This window comes from Drosophila biarmipes, chromosome 2R, assembly GCF_025231255.1.
Source record: "Drosophila biarmipes strain raj3 chromosome 2R, RU_DBia_V1.1, whole genome shotgun sequence".
Taxonomy (NCBI): domain Eukaryota; kingdom Metazoa; phylum Arthropoda; class Insecta; order Diptera; family Drosophilidae; genus Drosophila; species Drosophila biarmipes.
The window spans coordinates 13,923,181-13,944,578 of NC_066615.1; the positions used below are offsets into that span (position 1 = coordinate 13,923,181).

Below are 21,398 nucleotides of genomic sequence, written 5' to 3' on the forward strand. Positions count from 1 at the left end.
GTTGTTGTGGTATGGGACAGGAAGGGTGCTTGGAGGATGGAGCTTGGATTGGGTGGGATCTCTAGCCCAAGAGAAAGAGCCAAGTTCTCGGTATGCATTTCCATATACATTGTACATATATATATTCGTTTTATTAATTTAATTCTTATTATGGTTTTAGGGTTAGGCGATCTTGAAAAATAAGACCTAAATCGTTATACACACATATACTTCTATATATACGCTATAGAAAATCAAATTAAGCGAACTTTGTTAATGGTTTCATTTATACAATTTCTCTTTCCCAACCCACCACTCTCTATGTTGACCCTCTCTATTCTGGCTTAAAGATCTCCCTGATGCTACATTGCTACAGATTGCAAACAGCTTCTGTGGAAATCTTCTAGTATTCAAACCAAGCAGTAGTTGGAAGGGTTTCTCTATGTGCGCGGGTCTTGTTTATGCATATGAAATTCTGAAAAACCTACTGATTGGCTTCAGACCAGCTCGCTTTTGTTGACCAAACAGAGGGTGCAGCAGCAATGGGGCTGCTGCAGGAGCTGGCCCAAGGCCTCTTGGGCGTCCGCCAGAGGCAGGGATATGGCCACCGCCTGGGCTTCCGCATCCGATTGCGTTGCTGCCGCCAAACTGAGCGAAGTGCCGCTGGGCAGTTGCTGTGAGGGTTGCACTCGGTGTTAGCTGCTGCTGCTGCCGCCGTCCGCGTCTCATCTGTTGATGGTGGACGTCACACCAACTCCCCCTGCTCCCGTGCCAGCGGTTCCTCCGCCTCCTCCAGATCCCGTGGCATTCACTCCGCTGCCCAATGCTCCTCCATTTCCGCCCCCTCCACTGCCATTGTTGTTATTGTTGTTGTTGTTGCTCGTAGGCAGCACCACACCTCCATTGTTGGCACTGGCTATCACCTGCTCCACGGTCAGAGCTTTGCCCACATCCTTGGCACTCAGCAGACTGCCATCCTGGCTGCTCACATTGTTCGCATTCGTGCTGACCAACTGCCTGATTGTGGTGGTGGTGGGTCCTACAGTTCCCCCGGTGCTGTTCACAGTGGTGCCCAGCGGCAGGGTCCTCGTAATGATCGAATTGTTGAGACGTCCGCGGAGCACCTGCTGCAATCCACCCGGTCCAAGTTGCATCTGCATCGCGCCACTGTTGTTCTTCTGCAGCGGCTTCACATTCAGCAGACTCGTGTAGAGCACACGCTTGTCTCCCTGACCAGTTTGGGAATTTCCCGTTGTGGCCAACGTCTTAAGCTTTTGATGCTGCTGCTGTTGTTGCTGCTGCTGTTGGGATTTGTTCAGTAGCACCGTGGTGGCACCCACCTGCTGCGCCTGCTCCCCCGTGCCGGCGCTGCTGACAAAATTCAGCTTCAGATTGGAATTGGGCAGCTCCTTGTAGTGCAGCTTTTGGCCAGCCGCTTGCAGTTCACTGGCTGTGGCAATGGTAAAGTTGCCTCCAGATCCGCCACCTCCGCTATTGCTGCTGGTCAGGAAGATCTTGTTGGCCTGCTGGGGTGTCGCCTGGGCGGTGATGATTGCCGTCGAGGCAGGGTGCAGACTGTAGTTGTGGTTGGCCGCAATCGCTGCCGCCGAGTTGGGCTTCAGTTGCTGCTGCTGGCCCTGACCCGACACCGGCTGTTGCTGCTGCAGATTGACATCCGATACGAGCAGCGGGAACTGTGACATCTTGATCACCTTGCTGAGCTTTTGCAGGTGCTGCTGCTGTAGTTGCTGTTGCTGTTGCTGCTGCTGCAGTCCGTCACTCGTGTCCATCTGTTCGCCACTGTTGCCCGTCGACATTTCGTCCAGTTCTTCGTGCTGCACCAATTGCTGGAGCTGCTGCTTGGTCAGCTGGATCTGCTGGTGCTGTTGCTGCATCTGTTGCTTGCGCGGCAACTTTCGATTGAGCACGAGTTTGTTGAAGTCTGCAAGGGATCAATAGTTTAATCAAGGTTGGCAATGACAATAGATAGTAGTTTACGTTTCCTGTAGGGACTAAAATAACTCTTTTCAAATAAATTCATCGAGTAAGAGGCTTAAGTCAATACAAAATATTTTTTTTATCTAACTAAATTCTTAAAGTTCGAATCCTTTATTATCAAATACTTGAAAAAGCTAAAAGGCCCTTGAGCTTTAAACAAAAAAAATGAAATGGAATCAAACTGGACTGAAGATTAAACTACATCCTCTAATTTTTTGTAGTGACAAAAAACAAGATAAGATCTTACAAATCTAACTGGCATCTTACCCGTACTCTCCGGTCCGTTGAGTTGCCTTTTCTGGGTGGCTCGGCTGGTCCACACGATCTGATTGGTTACTGCCTTCGGCGAGGAGTCCACCGTTGTGGAGAGCACCGCTGTGGTGGCCACCGCCGTGTTTGTCCCGCTCACCTGCCGCCAAACAATCGGTTGTTGCTGCACCAGCTGTTGCTGTTGCTGCTGCACATTGTTGCGGGTGGGCGTCGCGACCAACAAGGGCGTACTCGTGGTCACCTGTTGCACCTGCTGTTGGCCCTGCTGCTGCATCCCTGCAATGCTGTGCACGGCTAGCTGCTGGCCACTGGTCGTGTTGATGATGTTCACACTGGACCCCGAATTGCCGCTGCTCCCCGAGGAGATATCATCATTCTGCACCTTCACATTGGATAGCGTGATGACCGTGTTGGGTCCTATGGAAGCGGTGGTGGCGCCTCCGCTTGCGACTCCCGCCTTCTGGATGGCATAGGTGACCTTTTGCGATGCCGCTGCCGCACCCGCTGCTGTGACAATCTCGCCGCAGCTGGTTGTGTAGATCAAATGGTTGCCCGTGGCGCCAGCGCCGGCAGCTTGCAGAGGCGTCAGAGAGCGCGAGGGATCCCGCTGCATCTGGAAGAGCAACTGCTGCTGCTGGGGATTCTGGTTCTGGTTGGCGGTTTGGGGAGTCGCCTGTCGCTGCTGGACGGTCACGTTCCGAAGTTGAGCCTGCGCCAACTGGTGTTGCAGCTGCTGCTGAGCGGTGAGTGTGGGCAGCGGACTGCTTCCCGTGTGCGGCGTGATTGTCACTATATCGCCCACGGCTGCTCCTCCGCCGTATTCCGTGCGAGCAATGATCTGCGGGCCGGCGCTGGCAAATTGATTGAGCAATTGCGTCACTTGCGGCTGATGTTGCTGCTTCTGCTGCGTGGTTATCTGGGCGGGTATGTTGATCAGCTGTGTCGTCGGCAGAGCAATGGCTTGCGGTGGCAGCTGTTGTGCTTGCGGAGCGACAGCGACGATCTCTTCCTGAGGTTTCTCCGCCGCCTCAACCTTCACAGACAAAACCAATGCTTCCTTGGACACCGCTTCAGTCGGTTCAACTTCCGCCGGAGGCTCCTCTTTGGGCGTCACCACAACTGGCGGTGCTTGGCTGAAGAACAGCTCGCGCTCCTTGAGTGACTCCGCCGTGGGACACACAGTAAACGTGGAACTTCCTACCGGGCTTAGAGCCAATTTCGTCTTGCGGTTGCGGCCTGCGCGCTTCGATGAATCAGCAGCACCCACCTTGGGTTTCTTTTCATCTATACAATCCAGCAGCTGATCGGCGATTTCCACATCCTCCACGGCTGCCTCGCCATCGAGAATGCCGTTCCAAAAGCTGGTCGCTTGGTTCAAGGCCTTCGGATCGTCCATGGCGCACTCCTGTAGGATGTTGTCTAGCATATGCTCGTGGTTGTCGTCCTCGTCATCATCGCCCAACAGGTTGTTGATATCGTTTAGTGAGTCGCCGCCACTCAGGTTAAACTCCAAAGCAGATCCCGAGCCCGATCCTGAGCAGTTGGGGCTCTTGCTGCTGCCGCGGGCGAACTCCTGAACTTGCACCGTCTGCAGCAGCTGGGTATCCGACTCGAGATCCGTGTACTTAAAGCCGCTACTCAGGAAGTACGAGTTGGAATCGGATTCCTCCGCTTCTCGCTTGCCCAACCGATTGAGTTCCACACTTATGGGCGTGTCCTGGGTCCAATCAACGGCGTGACTATCACAGGACTTGCCCACTTCGCAATCCTCGTTATCGGACAGCTCATCCGTGGGCGTTTTTGGCCGGAAGTGCAGCCAATCACGCCTGATCTCCGAGAGCAGCTCATTGCATATGTCCAATCGCTGGCTGGAGGTGGGCGACAGTCCACCCAAGTAGTCCGCATTGAAGTCATCATCGAGAGGAGCTTGTATGAACAGGTCCTTGGGCCTCGCATGCACTTGGCTGTTGCGCAGATTTCGCAGGCGAATCACATCCGGCAGCTGGTTCAGACAGGGAGCGGCTTCATCCTCCTCCAGGCGCCTGGCGGCCTGCATCTGCTCGTGCTCCACCTGTTGCTGATGCTGCTGGGCCTCCAGCTCCTTTTTAACAGCCGTGTGCCGGATGATGCTGCTCAGCTGGGCGAGATTAACATCGTCCTCCGCCTCATCGTCCATGAGTTCGGGAACGGGTTGCGAGGACTGCAGGACAGCTGCTGTACGAATGCTGCTCAGCGGCTCATTGGAGTCATCGGCATCAATCAGTTCGCGCTTTATCGTCCTGGCCACCTCCTCCACCGAGGGCCCCGCATTCGTGGTCACAACCGCGCCTGTCGACGCGGCTGCCTCCGCTGCAGCGGCTGCTTCGGCGGCACGTGCGGCGGCTGCTGCGGCCGAGGTGGAGGCCACCGGCTGATCCTGGCCTTCGACGACGCCTGACTCCTCCGCCTCCTGCTTTATCACATTGATTTTTTCGCTAATGCTAACATCCTTATTCATAACGTTACTACTACTACTACTATTGTTGTTGTTGTTCAACACGGTATTGTTGTTGTTGTTGTTGTTGTTGGAACGGTGGTGCTGCTGATGATTGGCTCGCGGAGGCTGCAGTTGCTCCTTATCATTGTTATCCAGCAGCTCTGGGGCCTGATTCTTGCAAACTTCCTTTTCCTCTTCTTCCTTTTTGAGTTTTTGGCCGAGAACCAATGCCAAGCGTTGAAGGTAAGCCCTGGGCAGGGGAACCAATGCTGGTTTAGTATCCTCCTCCTCCTCCTGTTCAACCTCCCCGGTTGTGGCCACCGTCTCCGCGGATCTCTTCAAACGCTTGGCTGCATTCAGTTCTCGCAACTGCTGCTTCTTGCGACGCAGGCGGCGGCGTTTCTGGCGAAGATCTATAGAACTCGGGGGTAACGTAACCGCTGAGCTGTAGATTCCAAGCCGTGACACATTCTCATCGTCAGTGGCCATGTATTCATCTTCCACTTCGATCTCAGATTTCTCTTCGAGCTCCAGTTCTTTGCTCTCCTGGCCGGTTTCCACTCCAGCTGCAGGTTTCTCTACATCGCTGGGTGGTTCCACCTTTATCAGATCCGCGGCAGGCTGCTCACCTTCTACGGGTTTTCCGGCGGGAACCAGATCCACCACCGTGGGCGGCGAACTGGGCTTGCACAATTGCTCAGGATCCTCCTGCTTGAGTTTGTCGCCGAATTTATCAACCACGACGCTCTCCATCACCGTGTAGTCCAGCTGCGACCAGAAGTCGTCGAAATTCGTTGTGGCCCGGTCTAGAAGGATACGGCCGCCACGACCCATTCGACGACGCGCGAAGCCGATGCAGCGTGGCCTGTAAGATTAGCCCGATTCTGAGTGAGTATGGGCATGGACATGGGCCAAATAGAATGGCAACAAACCTTGGATAAGTAAGGGAGGTCAGTGTGTAACGGTATTTGGCATCCAAGCAAGCTCCACTGGGCGCCATCTCCTCGTCGGCCGAGTCGAACGGATAGCGACCATCGTGTTGACGCGACTGCGAAAATAGGAACAATTAAAAAACTGCCATTATGCCAAAATGTAAAAAACCTACTGGCAGGTAAATACAGCTCGACCTCCGCCTAAATGCAAACGGCGTCTCCTCCTCGCTCTCGGAGCCCAGCTTGTTGCCATTCTGGGCACCGCCGAAGTAGTCCTCGTCCTCGCTGTCCGCGATCGAGTCGTTGGCCGCCGGCGAGGCGCTCTGTTGCCTGCTTAGGTGGTGCAGATGGTGGGGCAGGTGGTGCGCGGGCGATACTCCGGCACCGCCAGCCGGCGGCAGAGCCGGCAAATACTGTTGTTGCTGCTGCTGTTGGTGGTGCTGCTGCGGCGGTTGCTGCTGGTGCTGCTGCTTGTCGCGGGGCAGTTTGTGCTTGCGCTTCTTGTAGGGGCGCTTCTCCTTGCGACTGCTGCTTCCGTTGCCACCGCCACTGTTGATGGAGTCTGGAAAACAAATTGCGGTTTAAAAACTATAAGCCCTTTTCTTGTCATCCTGTTAGTTCTGTTAGTGGCATTAAGCCTTGATATCCTTTAAATGTCTAATTTCAAGTTGTAGCCATAGTTTGGAAAGCTACAGTTCTTGCTCATAGGATTACGAATTTTAAGCAATTTATATATGCATAAACAAGTTCTTGAATTGGAATAAAATATACTTTAGACCACCAAATGGGCTTTAAAGTTTAAAGTTCAAACATTAGGTCCAATGGGTGATTGGGACTGAAAACATATTCGGATTTAGAATACTTTTTCATACATCAGCATCTTGCTTTAAGATTCTTTTACAGCCATAAAGATACAATAAAAACAACTCCTAATGGCCTCGAAACGTTAAATTCTTAAGAACTGCGTTCATAAAATGTGTTGGTAAATTTGAATAATAAATGTGTTAAGTAATCAAGCTTATTGCTTAGGATATTCCTAGTCCATTTAAAGATTTAAACCCACCCTTACCCATGGTCAGATTCGACGTGTTCAGGTACTGCGACGCTGAGCCATAGACATTCGCATTGCCGGCCGCTCCGACACCGCTCGGCAGCAGACCCGTGGGCAGGGCGGCCAGAATGGCACCAGCCGTTCCCACCGCCGCCGCCCCTTGTGAGTATTGATTCGCATACAGTGGATTATAAGCGGGTCTGCAAGTAAACAAGTAGTATTTCAGTACCTTTCTGCATAATTGAAAGGCAACCGGGAACGCACCTTGTGTTCTTGTACTGAGAATTCAGCTCCGAGTAGACAGCACCGTTGAAGTCGCGCATTTCCACGCGCTTCTCGAAGATGTTCACCGTCATCTTGAGATGATCGCGCTTCGTCTCCTCGCGCCGCCGCACCATCTCCAGTATAGTGGTGGCGCGCTGCAGGTCGCGTCTGTTGTGCAGGCAAAGAAAAGGTAGATTAGCAAGGGTCAGTTATGGGGAAGTGGGTAATAAAATATGCTGGCTAACGGAAACTACCTGGCATGGAATATGTGGAAATTTTCGGGTTAAATCTGTTAAAGTGTTCTTATTTTATCGTTTAATAAAATCTTTTTAAATGAATCATAGCTAAAACACTAATTTATATTTAATTTAATAGTAAAAAAAAGATCTTATAAAAGCCTCAGAACAAAAATTGATTACAAAATTGACTCAACAACAATGATATAGCATGATAGAACCACAGAAAATGTATATTCCAAAGGTTCAACTACTGAATGACTCAACCAGAATACCCAGCCAATCATGGGATACTTCAGAAAGTTCTATTGTTGGCAGTTATTCATTAAAGTTAGATAAATTGGTTCAACGATTCCAGTAACTAAAGTGCATTACGATTAGCCAGCATTGGACATAAGTTCTCAACCGACATTAGACCAACTCTTCACTCAATTCTTACCGCAGCTTGAGCATCTTCTCGTAGGATGCCTCGTCGTTTTTGCGATTCTTGCGGGTTTGCATTTTCTCGGTGCGTCGCCGAAAGGCCAAATACGGATTGTTGGAGCTGGCGCCGGGTCGACTCTCCGTTTTTACCGTGAGGATCAGCGGGTGTTGCTGGATAATGAAGAGGTAGTTGCTTTAGTATATCGTCTTCGAGAGAAAGGCTACAAAAAGGAGCATTACCATCTTGAGGCGCTTGTTCAGCCAGTAGTCGTAGACGGATATACTGGTCTCGTCGTCCTGGTTGAGAAGCGACTTGGCCTCGTTCAGCGTGACCACAGTTTGGCCGGAGCTCTTTTCCAGCCGGTCCATCATCTGCTCGAACTTCAGTTCCGTGAGCTCCAGGCGCTGCTGCTGACTGAGCCAGTCCTCATCGGCGCTGTCCATGTCGTAGTCAGGGACCTCGGTATCCAGCCCAAGAGCTGTGGGTTAGGAATTCGAATTAGTTACGTTATTATGCTGGATAAGTAGGTTATTTTGACAATGAATTTGGATAAAATCCTCTAATTTTATAGTTAGAAAAGTTACAAAAAGTAAGAACTAAAAAGGTTTTCAATAAAGCCGCCAAACTGACTGATCTTTAGCCTGTGAACGCGAATTCTACAGGATTTGGTTAGCCCCCGCTTACGTTGCATGTGAATCATTTGGCGGGGCATCTTGTAGTCCGGCGGATAGTAGGCATCGTAGAAGGGCTGGTCCGTCTGCAGCACCTCGGGCGTGGGGATGATCAGGCCCGTGCAAATGGCCCGCTGCAGATGGTGTTCCTGCAAGGGATCATAGTCGAAATTAGTTTCTATTAACAAGCAGGATCAGAGTGATGACCACTTACCGACTCCTCCTCCTTCTCCATGCCACTGGGCATCTGCGGCACCGCCCGGTTGATGGCTGAGTACTCGGGCAGGTCGGGCAGCTCCTCCGCCAAGTAGATGGGCATCTGCTTGGACGGATCCAAATGGCGGGCTCTGAACGACAGCTTGGACATCTTGCTGGCTTTTGTTTCGGCTTGGGTTGTGTTTTGGTTTTGGGTAGTGGTTGTGCTTGTGGGTGGTTGTTGGGCTGTTGTGTGGTGTGTGGAACGTTTCTATTTGCTGTTGCTGCGGCTGTTTTGAGTGTTTGCCTAGTGGAATTGGCTGCTTAGGTGGCTATGGATGCTCTGGAGGCGACTCGAGCTCCGGCTGTCCAACTGCAGTGGGCAGGTTGTGTGCTGCTACTGCTAATTTGGATCCTGGAGGATCTACTCCGATGCGTGGTGGGCGCTCCTCTACTCGCTGTTGCAAGTGCTGTGATTGCTAGCAGGAGCTGAAGGTGTTGCTGGTGCGGCAGCTGCTGCTCCCTCAGATCCTCGATCTGATCCTGACACCGATCCCGATCCTGAGCACCGGGGCTGCGGTGGCTGTGGCTGCTCTGCCAGCTGGTTAACGCAGCCCCTGTGCCCGTTGCCCTGGCCGAAGACGTAGTGCCTCTGCTGGTGGTGAGGATTGGATGTGGATTGGCGACTATGTAGGGTGTGTCCTCGTCCTCCTCCTCCCCCTGGACACCCGCCCGGCGGTCCACCTGCCGCTCCTCCGCCGCCTCCTTGGCCGCCTCCTCCTCCTCCCTCGCCTCTCCTCGTCGTCGTCCTTGATCGCCGGGAATTCGAGCTGACAGCGCCGACAGCAGGATAATGGCCAAGGAAACGATCTGGTGGCAATTACGACGACAACGCAGTGGTAGCAACAACAGTGACAGCGAATGCAGCAAATGTGTCGACGACATTTTTCACGTTGAAATCGAAGGTTCTGTGTGAATTGGCATAATTACGTTCATCAAATTTGCACATTTCAGTTCATCATCATCGTTTTTTGGGGCTAAATCGAAATGTTCTTTTTGTTTTCCCTCTTCTTGTTGTTGATGTTATTATTTATTATTATTCCGCCTTGGCTTTTCTGTTATCGGTTGGGCTGATAAAAAATCTAGAATCGAGAACAACAACAAAAACTAGTAAGTAAACAACTCACACACACACGCGCACACGCATACATTCGAATGTGAGGGCAAGGGCGCGCGCGGGAAAAATTTCACAAATACACAAACGTTTGTTTTAAATTAGTAGAAACACGCAGAAAAACATGCCAGCTATGAATCATTGCCTTTGCCCAGTTTATTTCGCATTTTTTCGTTGATTAATCTGCGCGAAAAACGCAAAATCATGGAAAGCCGAGACGAAGAAAAAGGCGGCATCAACAAACACACGCGCGCAAACACACGTCTCAAACAAACGCGGCGAATTTAGTACTGTGTTTTTTTTTCCGAGATATCTCACTTTGCAGAGCCCTGTTAGCTAACATTTTGTTTGTACAGAACTCTGTTAAGTGAGAAAAAAAAACGCAATCAAACTCCGCCTCATGTGGGTTTTGTTTTTTGCTTTTATCCAGCAAATTTGCAATCGGCCGACGTGTGCGTGTATTTTTTAGGGCCCGGGCTAATTTTTCACACACTTTACCGCACTTTTCGGGCGGCAGCGAGCGCAATCTGGTTGATAAATCGCTCGAAAAATTTACACACATAAACCCGATTTTGCGTATAGCGTGGTTTCGCTGGAAAGCAATAATGGCGGCCAGAGAGCCGAACACCGACGACGCCGCGGAGTGCAGGGCCGCGATTAATTTGCGCCGACGGCGGCGATAACGATGAGCGGTCGCCAATTTATTTCGTTTGATTTTGCATTCTTGCTCATCATACTGCTTTCTAAAAATTCATTAACCACTTTTATAATTTTAAGGCGCCGTAAAAATGATTCTTTTCTTTTAAAATAAACACTTTTGACCCGCAGCTGTTATCGATAGCTCGCCGTTGTGTGCGCTTAATTGCCGGCCTCCCACTCCGATGACACTCCGAACGTCTGGCTAGCGCCCCCTGGCGAGCTCTTCGCGCACTAGACCCAACGCTGCATGATTTTTTTTTTCACAAACAAAAAAATCGATTTAGATTTTTTCACGCACATTTTTCACACTATTTGCCATGCATTTGGGGCCGCAATATGATAAAATGATGTGATTTCCAGCGTATTTACCACTGCCGCACCGTTTACGGCTAAATTCAAGCAGTTGGACGAGCTCGAACGTGCGAAATTGTTCTTCAGCAGCGGGACACGTTTTTACTTATGGGCGGCCATTACGAATGAATTTTCGGAGTTGTCGGAGTCGAACGAAATCGTCGCCAGAGTGGCGAAATTATTTCGGCTAGGCCTCCGGGGGAAATAGTTGACCGTTTTGAGTGCGGCTTTCGGCTAAATCTGTGGAATTTTGAGGGGGGTCGCATGCATGCATTGGGATAGCCGGGGCCCAGCTGCATTTATTTAATTTGTTGTTAATTTACGCAGCCCCAAATCGCCCAGCTGCCCAGCTAGTGGTGGACGAATTTTTCGGAGTGGTCAGGCGTTAGGGTATAGAGTTTGGACTATCGGTTTGGCTCACTTCTGCGTTAGAGGCAAAAATTAACTAACGCGCTAGCCTGGACCCAAACCAAATTTTAAAATTCATAGAATTTAAATTTATTTTTTTAAGTATACAGCGTTGCCACTATGAAATTAGAAGGCTCTGGGCCAGACCGTAAAAATACTGTCTTATCTTAATGGGAGGAAAAGGATGACCAGTGCAGACAGGAGAAAAAGATATTACGAGTAGGAAAGAGTGGTGTGTGGTTGCTGTTTTGCTTAAAGGGTTTTGAAGAGAACGAAGAGGTTGGTGTTACCAGATCTGAAAAAAGTTACACAGTTATACCATGGAAGATGAAGAACATATGGCGCGTCTATTTAAACACATTTTTTAGCCTTACATATACATAATATTCCATATAATATCAAAAAATGTGTGTGCTTTCAAAGTTTTTTTTTTATTGAGTACTTAAGACGTATGCTTTTTCTTTAGCTATATTACTTGGAAATCCTACGTAAGAATTGAAAAACCATTTGAAACATTTTACTTTTTATTTGCTTTCTAATTTGAAAAAAAATGTTCCTTTATTTTCATCGTTTAAATGCTCTTTTTATTATAATCTCTTACAAGGCTTTTCGTACTCGCTGTTTTGCTTAACTTTGTTTATTTGCTAGTTACAATGTCTTGATAGTTTTAAAGGTGCTCGTTGACTTTTCATCATTTTTGGAATACAATTAAAATATTTTCGATATTTAACAATTTCTGGGAGTAATGCTGATCTGGCCAAGCGAATTTGAGTGGTAATTGATGTTGGTTTTTTGTCCAGCAAAGCGAGTTGGAAGCACCTGCTTAGTAAAAAGTAAGCCTTTTTAAAGCCCCAAGCAGAAGAAGCTTGATTTGTAAGATCCCGCGCCGATCCTGTCCTCCGACGGTTTTCAGCTGCTCTAGTATCCTTGGTATTTTTGAGGTTGGCTTTACTTTACTTGGGGTTCAGATTTTTGGGCAACGGCCGCACGGACGTTCACAATTACAGTTGGGGCGGCGACCGCCTGATACCGAAAGCGATGTTTTTGGGTACTTTCGCCGGTGACAGGCGGCGCACGACTTTTCTTTTAACTTTTACCCTCGACGTTTCAGATGCTCGGCAATGCACGCGCGCCTGCCGCCCACAAAGTGCCGGGATTTAATTAATAGAAAAATTAAATACTATTTTTATGCATTGTGGAACGGCTGTCGCGGCATTGCGACCACTGGGCATGGATTGCGATGGCGTACATGATGAAAAACATAGTCAGACAGTGGTGTCGTATGTGAAAAAGCACCATTTTCGCGGGGGGCTGTGGTTGCTGGGCGTTGCGCAGCAGCGAGAGAGAGATGGAGAGCCCTCTGTCGCGCCTGCGCAACCTTGTTGGTGGTGGAACCCAGTGGCGTACGAAGGGGTGGTGTTTCATAAACGAATTCTGCTGTGCCGCCTACTGCAGCATAACAAATAAGAGCTTTATATACTTAAATTAAAATAAAAATTAAATGGTAAGACCCCTTTTACGAATTCCGGCGTACGCCACTGGTGGAACATATGTGGACGTCGTCTGCGCAGGTGAAGAGGTGAGTTGAGGTGAGAGAGTGAGCGAGTGGTGGGAATCACTAGATGTGAGCGTGGTGAGGTGTAAACTCAATTTAAAATCTGAATTATCTGCTATTTTCAAGATGGACAATCGAAAAAAACCAATCAATAAATCAACTGAAAACATAAAAGCGACTGCTGATTCTTCTAGAGAGTTGGTTGTGTGGGCTTTTTGTGTCTCTTCTGCGGTTTTCTCGTTTCTTTGCAATATTCATCAACCAATACCAATAATCATTTTCGTTAGCATTTAGCTATATTGGTAAGATCTTTGATATTAATTTAGTGCTTTTTGTATTGTGAGGAATCTATGGATGTGGAAGCTAACTGCCCTCCATTATAGGGCTCTTTGATCGGTTTTTAATATCATTGTTTTTTGAAAATCGCGCCTACGTGTAGTAAAAATTTACCATTGGCTTTCGGTATATTCATGAGTGGTTGAGTGTTTTCTCTAAGTGCATCGCTAATTATGTATCTGTATCGTACTTTCTGTATATATTTCGCTAACATTCAGTGAGTGTTCTTTTGTGACTTGGCGTGTACTTTAATAGTTTTTGTTTCGGTTTTTGTTCTCAATGTATGCTCTACAGGTGTGGCTCTAGTGGAAGAGTTCTATGTGGTTTCTGTTTTGGAAGAAAGTTAGTAAAAAGAGTCTTAAGATCAAACAGAGTTTTTAGGAGAGTGAGAGATAGTTAAACAGATAGAAAGATATACAGAGAGATATAGAGGAGATACAGAGAAAGAGAAATAGAGAGTATGTTGGCGCTGAGATAGATGTTGGAACTACAAAAAGTACTAAATTAAAATATGTTATTTTGCACTACAAAATCCGTGTGTTTTTTTTTGTTTAACTTCATTGCCTTGTTTCGATTTATGATTTTTGTTTAAACTTTGAAACGCATTAACCGTCAATCAATCAATCAAATACTGGTTATAAGAATATTGTCAACATTCACAAACCAAAATCGGTTAGGTATTTGTGGTTAAAATATATAAGTATATCTGTTATTGAACAAACCAACATACCAGGAAAGCAAGAAACAATACAAATCGAACTCAAAAAAGAATGGTGTTAACATTGCATTGGGGTTTTTCGCTAAGTGTAGGGGGTTCTTGTGGAGGGGGAGGGAGGTGGAAGGGTGCTGGATCGAGGGGGGAGTGAAGGTGTGTGTATGTACCACCAAGATAGGCCGGCTAAAATCCGATATCCCATCCATCTACGAGCGAGGCAAGATCGAACTTAGAAAACGGTGCGCAACTGTACTTGCATTTTTGGATTTTAGTTTGTTTCTTTTGGCTTGTGACTTACCTGGTATGCCCAAGCAACGAAATTAGTTCACATGCTTCCCGGTTGGACGGATATGGATATTCTATTTTTTGTTTGGTTATTTTCTTTAAGCATTTTTAACTAAAGCCAAGTCTAGGGGTAAATATTGTACAAATGCGTGGGCAACAGTGCACGAATGTTGAAAAGTTTGTTAAGTGAGTAGCAAGTAGATAAAGCAAATTTAAGCTAAAAGTTAACGTCAAAAGTTGAGAGTAAATTTTGCTAGAGATATATACGTATGGTAAAAATGGTTGTTTATTAGCCAATCTTCAATTATACAAATGAAAAGGTTTACGCTTAGAATACAAAACTTCAACTTCCAGTTGAATGTTCTAGAAGAGATGATAATAATAACTATTAAGTTATAATATTAAGTCAAATTCCAAAAATGTAAATCATAAGCTATGTAAGCTATAAGTTCCGATTCGATTCGATTCGTTTTAAAACTATCACTAGCATGAATGAGAATTGATTCAATTTCAATTTCATAATGAGGGGTACGGGTTGTTAACAGATCGTGGGTCTGGGATCGGAACTGGGATCGGGATTCTTCTACTTACAATCTAATTATCACTTGTTGAACATAAACCAAAGGGACCAGGGTGATCGGTACTTTATACAGTTTGGTGCTTGGTGGCAGGTTCTATGAGGCTAACTACACTAAGATCGATAGGCTACCAAAGTTCGGTCTCATTGTTGCTTCGTTACGTGATATGATGCGTGGGATTTCTTTTTGTGTTGGGGTCCAAGCGAGAACCGAAAGTATAGCTTAATGGCTAGATCTAGGATATAGAGTATTAACAACAAAGTTACGTTTTATGCTTTATGGAGTTCTTTTCCGACTTTGGAATAAACAAGATGAGCAAATGTTCCACTTGGTCACTGCAAATACTTTTGGGATGATCTTTGAATTCTTTGGGGCTGGCTATATATACAGTGTGTCTGGGTGTCAAGTTATTCCAAGTTTACATATGATTTGGACAAATTTTTAAAAGTCTATAAACTTATTAAGGTGTGAATCGATATATGGCTTGGTTTGTCCCTCTGGCCGGGGCATTTACAAATGTAAGTAACAACGAAATCAAAGTGTAATAATTACTACGATTCCTACTTAAGCGCTACATGCTTCAGCTTAGCATCAACAACATGCAATTCAAATACCGAGTTCGAGTACTGAGATTCGATTCGGACTCGGATTCGATATCGATGCGATTCGATAAACTCGCATCTGAAGAATTCGCTTCAGTGTGTGTTAACTGTGTGTGATAGATAAATTGAGTAAGCTTTCTGTCTTTGGAAGCTTTGGTATGCATTCACATTCCTTGGATCGGGTTCTCGAGCTATCGCTTGGTGCTGATCGAAACTACGCGAAGTCCGTCTTCGCAAACTGTGCTCCAAAACAAATCAATCGCAACTGTTAAACTGTTATCGTAACGAAATCAAATCAAGCTACAAATCATACGCTTAGATAGAGAGAAGGAGAGATAGTGAGTTCGTGTAGGATTTTCTCTAGCTGTGTTGTGTGTCTCTGTATGTTCTGAATGTGTGTGGATTTCTGTGGGTGAGCCTAACACTTTCTATCTGCTGAGCAATTGAGCAATTAGCCACGACACTGCCACTGCGATGGGTATGAGATGCGGCTGGCTACCGTTAGTGTGTAAATTTTTACTAGAATTGCACATATCTTCCTCACAAAAGCACATATGTCCATTGCCTGAACTTTCCATCATGCACACGTGATCGACCATGAATAAATTGATCTGTAACTGTGACGTACACATGCGTCGCACCACCTCGTATGCTGAAAGAGAGAGCAAGAGAAGAGAAAGAGAGAGACGGGGACACGCACACACCAGGGTGTCGATCAATCAGTTAAAGAATCAATCAATTTGAAAACAGGGGACATGAAGGTACAGTCACGTGCAAGGTCCGGGGTCGGGGTTGCTAAGTACTCACGTGATCTCTGATGCCGCACCATTTTCACGCAGCAACCGTTGCAGGTCATCAAGGGAGGCTGATCCCTTGGCAGGGCAGTATAGTTGAAGGGATCCTGGATAAATACAAACAATTTTAGTCTACACGGCCCATCCGCAATGCTCTTTTCCAACCTTGCAGCGGGCATCTGTCCAGGAGTCGCACTCATAGCAGTAAATCGATCGCGCTATATGAAATAAAATCTTGTTACTATCAAATTCTCAATACGCCACTCTCCTCCGCCGATCTCCGGGTTATTTTGAGGTTAGGCTAGCTAAGGTACAGTAACGCGAAACGTGCAACACACAAAGCATTTAAAGAGTTGCCAACACGAACGAACAGCAGGCAGAAAACATATATCGATACCAGTTTTTTAATTTAAAAAGTGATTTGTTGCGATTCTTTTGAATTGGGTTTGAGGTATTTTTAAAATTTTGGGTACAAAGTGTTTTGTAAAATATTTAAAGTATCTTTAGCTAATCTACATTTGCAAAGAAAAATTACCAATAACCGAAAATACATTTATGTTGATGGATCAACTGGGGATGCCTGATGGAAAAGTGTCATTTAAAGCATGCCCTCGCACTCACATACTCGTACACCACAACAGACACACCAAATAACTAGGATAAAATATCGATCTTCCGGATACAGTTTGTTTCAGAGTTATTTCCTTAGATAACAAATTTTAAAAATGTAATTTAAAATACATATTGTAAACCAAAATTAAATGAAAATGTTATTATCCATATCTATCAAAAATTAAAATAAACTCAAGTTGTAATTTTCGATATTAATATCGATTAATAAATTAATTGAATTTTTTAAGTTCCGAAACGAACTTTACCACAGAAGTAACCCTGATTCAATGGTTTATCACAGGATAGTTAAATGGAACTAAAACAAAAAAGGAAGGAAAGACAAAAAAGCGGTGGTGCAAACATACTGTTGATAAAGGTGCAACCGAAAAAAAGTGAAGTTAGGAAAGAGTTAAAGGGGATGCCCCAAAGAATTGAATTGATATTGGTGGCAAAGCTTTAGGAATGGCGAAATATCTCCGATCTCTCGGTCGATCGGGCTTTGATTAAGAGAACGAAAATATCTTAAGTAACACTGATAATCCAAAAATATTCCTTATTCATGGCGAACTCGACATAAACCGATTCGAGTTTGTTAGAAATAGATTATACATATACTTATGCACGACTCATATTTTCTTATATTTTGGCAAAAAGGTAATCGGTAGGTTTAAGCAAATGGTTTCTGGTTTGGAAAGACAATGGACTCATACTTTGACATTCGGCTGAGGTCTGCGGAATCCATATGAAAGTTAGAAATCCGATAAAGGCTGCAAATAAATAATGGAAGAGAGAGCAAAGTAGAAGTGGGCAGTAGAAGGAGCACAAACCAAAGATACAAAATCAAGGGGTTTTGGGGGAGGGGTCATTAGACAAAACGCCGTGACAGGTACAGTTGCGCTCTCAGCTTGTTCCGATTCCATAGTCCCCCGGGCAGGCACAACTGTACCTGCCATTGGGCTGTCAGTTGATATGGGGTATTAGGTTTGGGGAGAAAATAGAGTTGATAAGTGAAATGTTGATACTCTACAAACGCCGGGGCGGGGGTTATGTAAAACACTCTCGATATGCTGTGCACTCAGTGTTTGAAAGCAATTCGATTACACCGCCTACCCGAAGTTAGTACCAAGGTTCAGTGTTGTAAAAGGCACAGAGGAAAGACAATTTTTACAAATTACGTTTACATTTTGGTGGGAACTGCACTGCAACTCAAGACGCATACGTGTTGTTGTTGGGTGACCAGGAATATGCAATACATATGGGTAGATAGAATGTATAGAGTACAGACAGCTGCTTACAGTCGATATATAACGGCATTTACAATCAACGGCACGTACGAAACGAAACCAATAATGAAAACCAAACCAAAACTCAAATCGAACGCAACAATTGCTTTTCACGTTTTTACAGGGGATTATTTTCTTTTTTTTTTTAGATTAGTACAAGAACTGAAGGTAATTTTGTTCAAATCGAATGGGGAAATCATACGCAAAATGAAACTTACTTGGAAAACAATTATCGGTGGTAGCGAATTTTGCCAATGCCAAAAAAACTATATAGTATTTTAGTTACCGATGCAAAAATGAAAAATAAAAATAATGTAAAACATGTTTTCAATCAAATTCAATCGAATTATGAATGGCTTAGCAGCTAGCAAGGCAAATGAAAATCACTCATCTCGGTGCCTATCTAAACAATTTCGACTCGATCGATCAGCTTGCACTTATTATTGTTACTCTTACTTTGTATAACAGCATTTTTAAAGATGGATTTTAGTTTTCTAATTCAGTAGTATACAAATTATTGTACATGATTCTCCAGTATATTCAACTATAAAATTCTCAATTTTGCCTACCACAATTCCCTGTTTCTGCTTTAGTACTACTAAGAAATCTAATAATCTTGTGTATATACTCGTACAAGTTCCGAGTCAATTCTTTGATCTGTGTGAGAACAAAATTTGATGGTCCATAAAGCAGCGGGAACTTATGCTGGCACCTCAGTTTTTATTGGTCGGCTTCTGTTTATCATTCGATTCGATATGGTGCTGACCTTAGTTCGCTATTAATTTGATGATTATTTCTCTGGCTATATCTAAGTGTTTGCTTGATGTCTGTGGTGATGGATGAGTGAAGGGATTACCTGTTATGACCAACAGCCAGTTGCCGACTGCATTTCTCTGCGTCCACATCTTGGTCGGTTTTCCGGGTTTCCACCCACCTGTAATGAATTTCTGTTATTGTTTGTTTTAACTTATAAAATAAGCATCGTAACTTACTTGAAGTGGGCTTAACTTATGTGAGTTTTTTCTATCTACTGTCTGCAATCTGCACTCAGAACCTGTTCCTGCGTCGAAACATTATGCTGCCGTTACTAAAAGTTGTAAAATATTATTATCGAACATTTATTTTTTATTATAGCAGAATATATAGCGACTTTAGAATATTTTTTATTATTTATTTCTTGGGGCACCGAATTCCAAATTGTCATTTTAAGATAGTTTTTGTTGAAAAAGTAAGTGACTTTTCATCTTGAAAAAGTTCTCAGTAACTATAATTAGACTAGCATATTAAGTTCCGTCCAGATTCCCCTAAAATCTCCTATTTGTAATCCCTAGTGATTTCCCACAATGGAAATGGAGGCACAAAAATTAACACTTTCCGAAACAACGACCAACTCTGGTTTCCCAATTTTTATGGCGCGTTAATAGTGCACATGGGCGAGGGCTGACCCAAGAGTTTATATGAAAATGATTTTCGGGGCCTAAATTTATGGCCATAGTTTAACTTGCCACAAATGCGTACGTCAATAAGACAATATAAATATATGGATGGTATATGTATAGATGGTGCAGATATAAGTGGATCAAAAACATGGCTCTAAAAATAGAGCCTCCCAACCTCCAATAAGTGTTCTAGGTCAATCGGTGTGAGGAGTGGTGTGTGTTTTTTTGGGTGGGTGAGTTCAAGTCATGGCTACTGCTGATGTCAATGGTTCTTCGGTCGCTATGATTGACCGGCTGTTCGAACGCTAACCATCAGTATCATATCGTTCGCTTTTCACATTTCACGTTTCACACTCTGGTCTGCATTTTACACATTTTTTGTGTTAGCTTCGGCTGAATTTATTGTGGCATTTTTTGCATTGAACTTTGGCAAAGTGTCAAAACAACGCGAGGGTGGACGACAAGAAAAGCGAGGGGAGCGGCAGACAGAACTATTTATATTTATATGTATGCCAGTGCTAAGAATATTCTTAAAGCGAGTAGAAATCAATGGGGATGGCTGACTCTTAGCTACCCCTTATAGTGCTCAAAGAACAATTTTTTATTAATAATAATATGTAAACAATAATAAAAGATCTAAAAAACCTTTTCTTGATCTCGAAAAAAAGCATAGATCGATTTAATCTCTATAATAATAATGACAACTTTCGTATTTATTTTTAATCGATTCAACTCGAGAGCACTTCTGTCTTAATTTCAAGAACATTTCTTCCAGATTAAGTGAGAGAATTAGCTCTTTTGTTAGGACCATTTAATTGAGGATTTTAAAATGTATAATTTATTAAGATCTACTGCATTTATAATAGTAAAGAAATAATAATTTCATGTGAAGATTCGTGTGAAGATTAACAGGAGCTGTAGAACAAACTTTAAAAATATGAAACAATCTTATGGGTGCTTTTGTACTACTCAAAAATAAATTGTACAACTTTATCTTCAGGTTTAGCCTGCCTTTAATCTGTAAATCAATATACCCCTCAATTCCGGTGAAGCAGAAGACACCAAGCCATTCAGGTTAAGGTTTTAGCTTGGCACTACCAAAATTAGCGCAATTTTCCGCCAGTATTGAGGACTCTCCACTGGGCAAACCACAGTGACTATCATTCCGCACCACCGCTGCACATGCAAGTGGGTCAAAATGTGGTTCAGTGTCCGCCTGGCGCTCAACAAGTGCTTGCAATGCCGTCGTTTTAGCCACGATTATGGCTGCCGATCACATTTCATTGGCCATTCATCAAATGTTAATGGCTCTAACGAGCTAATTGCATAGTGGGTCAAACGCGGCCGTAATGTAAACAACGCCCACCGTTCGGTTTTGCGCACTATCCTCGAACGCTCCTTTAAACCTGTTAATTACCTGCCTGTTGGCCCAGTTACTGGCTAACTGAAATTGAATTTTCGTTCATGTTTTGGCTGCCAGGTTTTCGTTGGCCTAGACACACGCGAGTATTGATTTTGTGTGGCTGTGTTTACGCGACGCTGCAGCTTCTCCACTTTTCCCAGCCACTTTCCGCTTTCCACTTTTCCTTTCTCTTGCCCTCTCCTCTCACACTTTTCCGGGTCGCTTGTTGGGCCGTTGTTTCATAATGTGTTCTGGATTCTCGGAATCGATTGGCCAGCTTAACTCGGCCAACCACTTATGCGTTAGCCTTCTCTGGGGTCTACTGCAATTTGCATTCGACCCTCGCCGTGGCTTCGGTGTCGTTTTTCCAAGCCGATTGGTGACTTTTCCCCCACTGTTTTTCTATTGATTTCGCTCACAACACTTTAGTGCATCACTTTGCCTTGGTTTTCAACTGGCTTTTCAATCAACCGTGTGTGCACTTGCCAATTGTTTAATTCACCAATTCGAATAATTTATCAATTGTTTAATGGCTATTTGTGGGCAATTTCTGCTCGCTGCCGTTTTTATTTGTTAATTTTGTAATTTATTCAGCAGGTCACACGCAACGACATTGACAACGACGGAGACGACTGCGGATTTTCCGATTTTCCCTTAACGCTTTTTGAC

At 45.1% G+C, this 21,398-nt stretch overlaps 2 protein-coding genes across 4 annotated transcripts; both read right to left on the bottom strand.

Annotated features, from left to right (window-relative positions):
* Window positions 1-566: 566 nt before the first annotated feature.
* On the bottom strand, window positions 567-11,005 carry LOC108030111 (uncharacterized). Its single transcript, XM_017102805.3, has 11 exons — window positions 10,668-11,005; window positions 8,516-9,638; window positions 8,315-8,450; window positions 7,870-8,108; window positions 7,646-7,800; window positions 6,971-7,138; window positions 6,725-6,906; window positions 5,829-6,217; window positions 5,656-5,771; window positions 2,245-5,588; window positions 567-1,921 (listed from the first exon to the last, which is right to left on the bottom strand). The coding sequence occupies exons 2-11, from the start codon at window positions 8,666-8,668 to the stop codon at window positions 705-707; spliced, it is 6,099 nt and encodes a 2,032-aa protein (XP_016958294.2). The 5' UTR covers window positions 8,669-9,638; window positions 10,668-11,005; the 3' UTR covers window positions 567-704.
* A 680-nt stretch (window positions 11,006-11,685) lies between these two features.
* On the bottom strand, window positions 11,686-21,375 carry LOC108030181 (protein quiver). Of its 3 annotated transcripts, none has more exons than XM_017102927.3 (7): window positions 20,745-21,375; window positions 18,881-18,975; window positions 18,745-18,822; window positions 17,316-17,372; window positions 16,159-16,211; window positions 16,007-16,100; window positions 11,686-15,851 (listed from the first exon to the last, which is right to left on the bottom strand). In XM_017102927.3, the coding sequence occupies exons 3-7, from the start codon at window positions 18,791-18,793 to the stop codon at window positions 15,628-15,630; spliced, it is 477 nt and encodes a 158-aa protein (XP_016958416.1). In that variant the 5' UTR covers window positions 18,794-18,822; window positions 18,881-18,975; window positions 20,745-21,375; the 3' UTR covers window positions 11,686-15,627. The 3 variants fall into 3 exon arrangements, with proteins under 3 accessions (XP_016958416.1, XP_016958417.1, XP_050743828.1); XM_017102928.3 differs by lacking the exon at window positions 17,316-17,372 and adding an exon at window positions 18,107-18,154; XM_050887871.1 differs by lacking the exon at window positions 17,316-17,372.
* Window positions 21,376-21,398: the final 23 nt, after the last annotated feature.

What these genes read in the sequence shown, in the direction of transcription:
- LOC108030111 (XM_017102805.3), bottom strand. Translation starts at nt 8,668, where the DNA reads ATGTCCAAGCTGTCGTTCAGAGCCCGCCATTTGGATCCGTCCAAGCAG. An exon ending in TGAACAAGCGCCTCAAGATG is followed by an intron (nt 7,801 to 7,869) that starts GTAATGCTCCTT and finishes TTCATTATCCAG; the next exon opens with CAACACCCGCTGATCCTCAC. An exon ending in CAACGGACCGGAGAGTACGG is followed by an intron (nt 1,922 to 2,244) that starts GTAAGATGCCAG and finishes GATCCCTTGCAG; the next exon opens with ACTTCAACAAACTCGTGCTC.
- LOC108030181 (XM_017102927.3), bottom strand. Translation starts at nt 18,793, where the DNA reads ATGTGGACGCAGAGAAATGCAGTCGGCAACTGGCTGTTGGTCATAACA. An exon ending in GGACAGATGCCCGCTGCAAG is followed by an intron (nt 16,101 to 16,158) that starts GTTGGAAAAGAG and finishes GTATTTATCCAG; the next exon opens with GATCCCTTCAACTATACTGC. An exon ending in GGTGCGGCATCAGAGATCAC is followed by an intron (nt 15,852 to 16,006) that starts GTGAGTACTTAG and finishes TCTCTCTTTCAG; the next exon opens with CATACGAGGTGGTGCGACGC.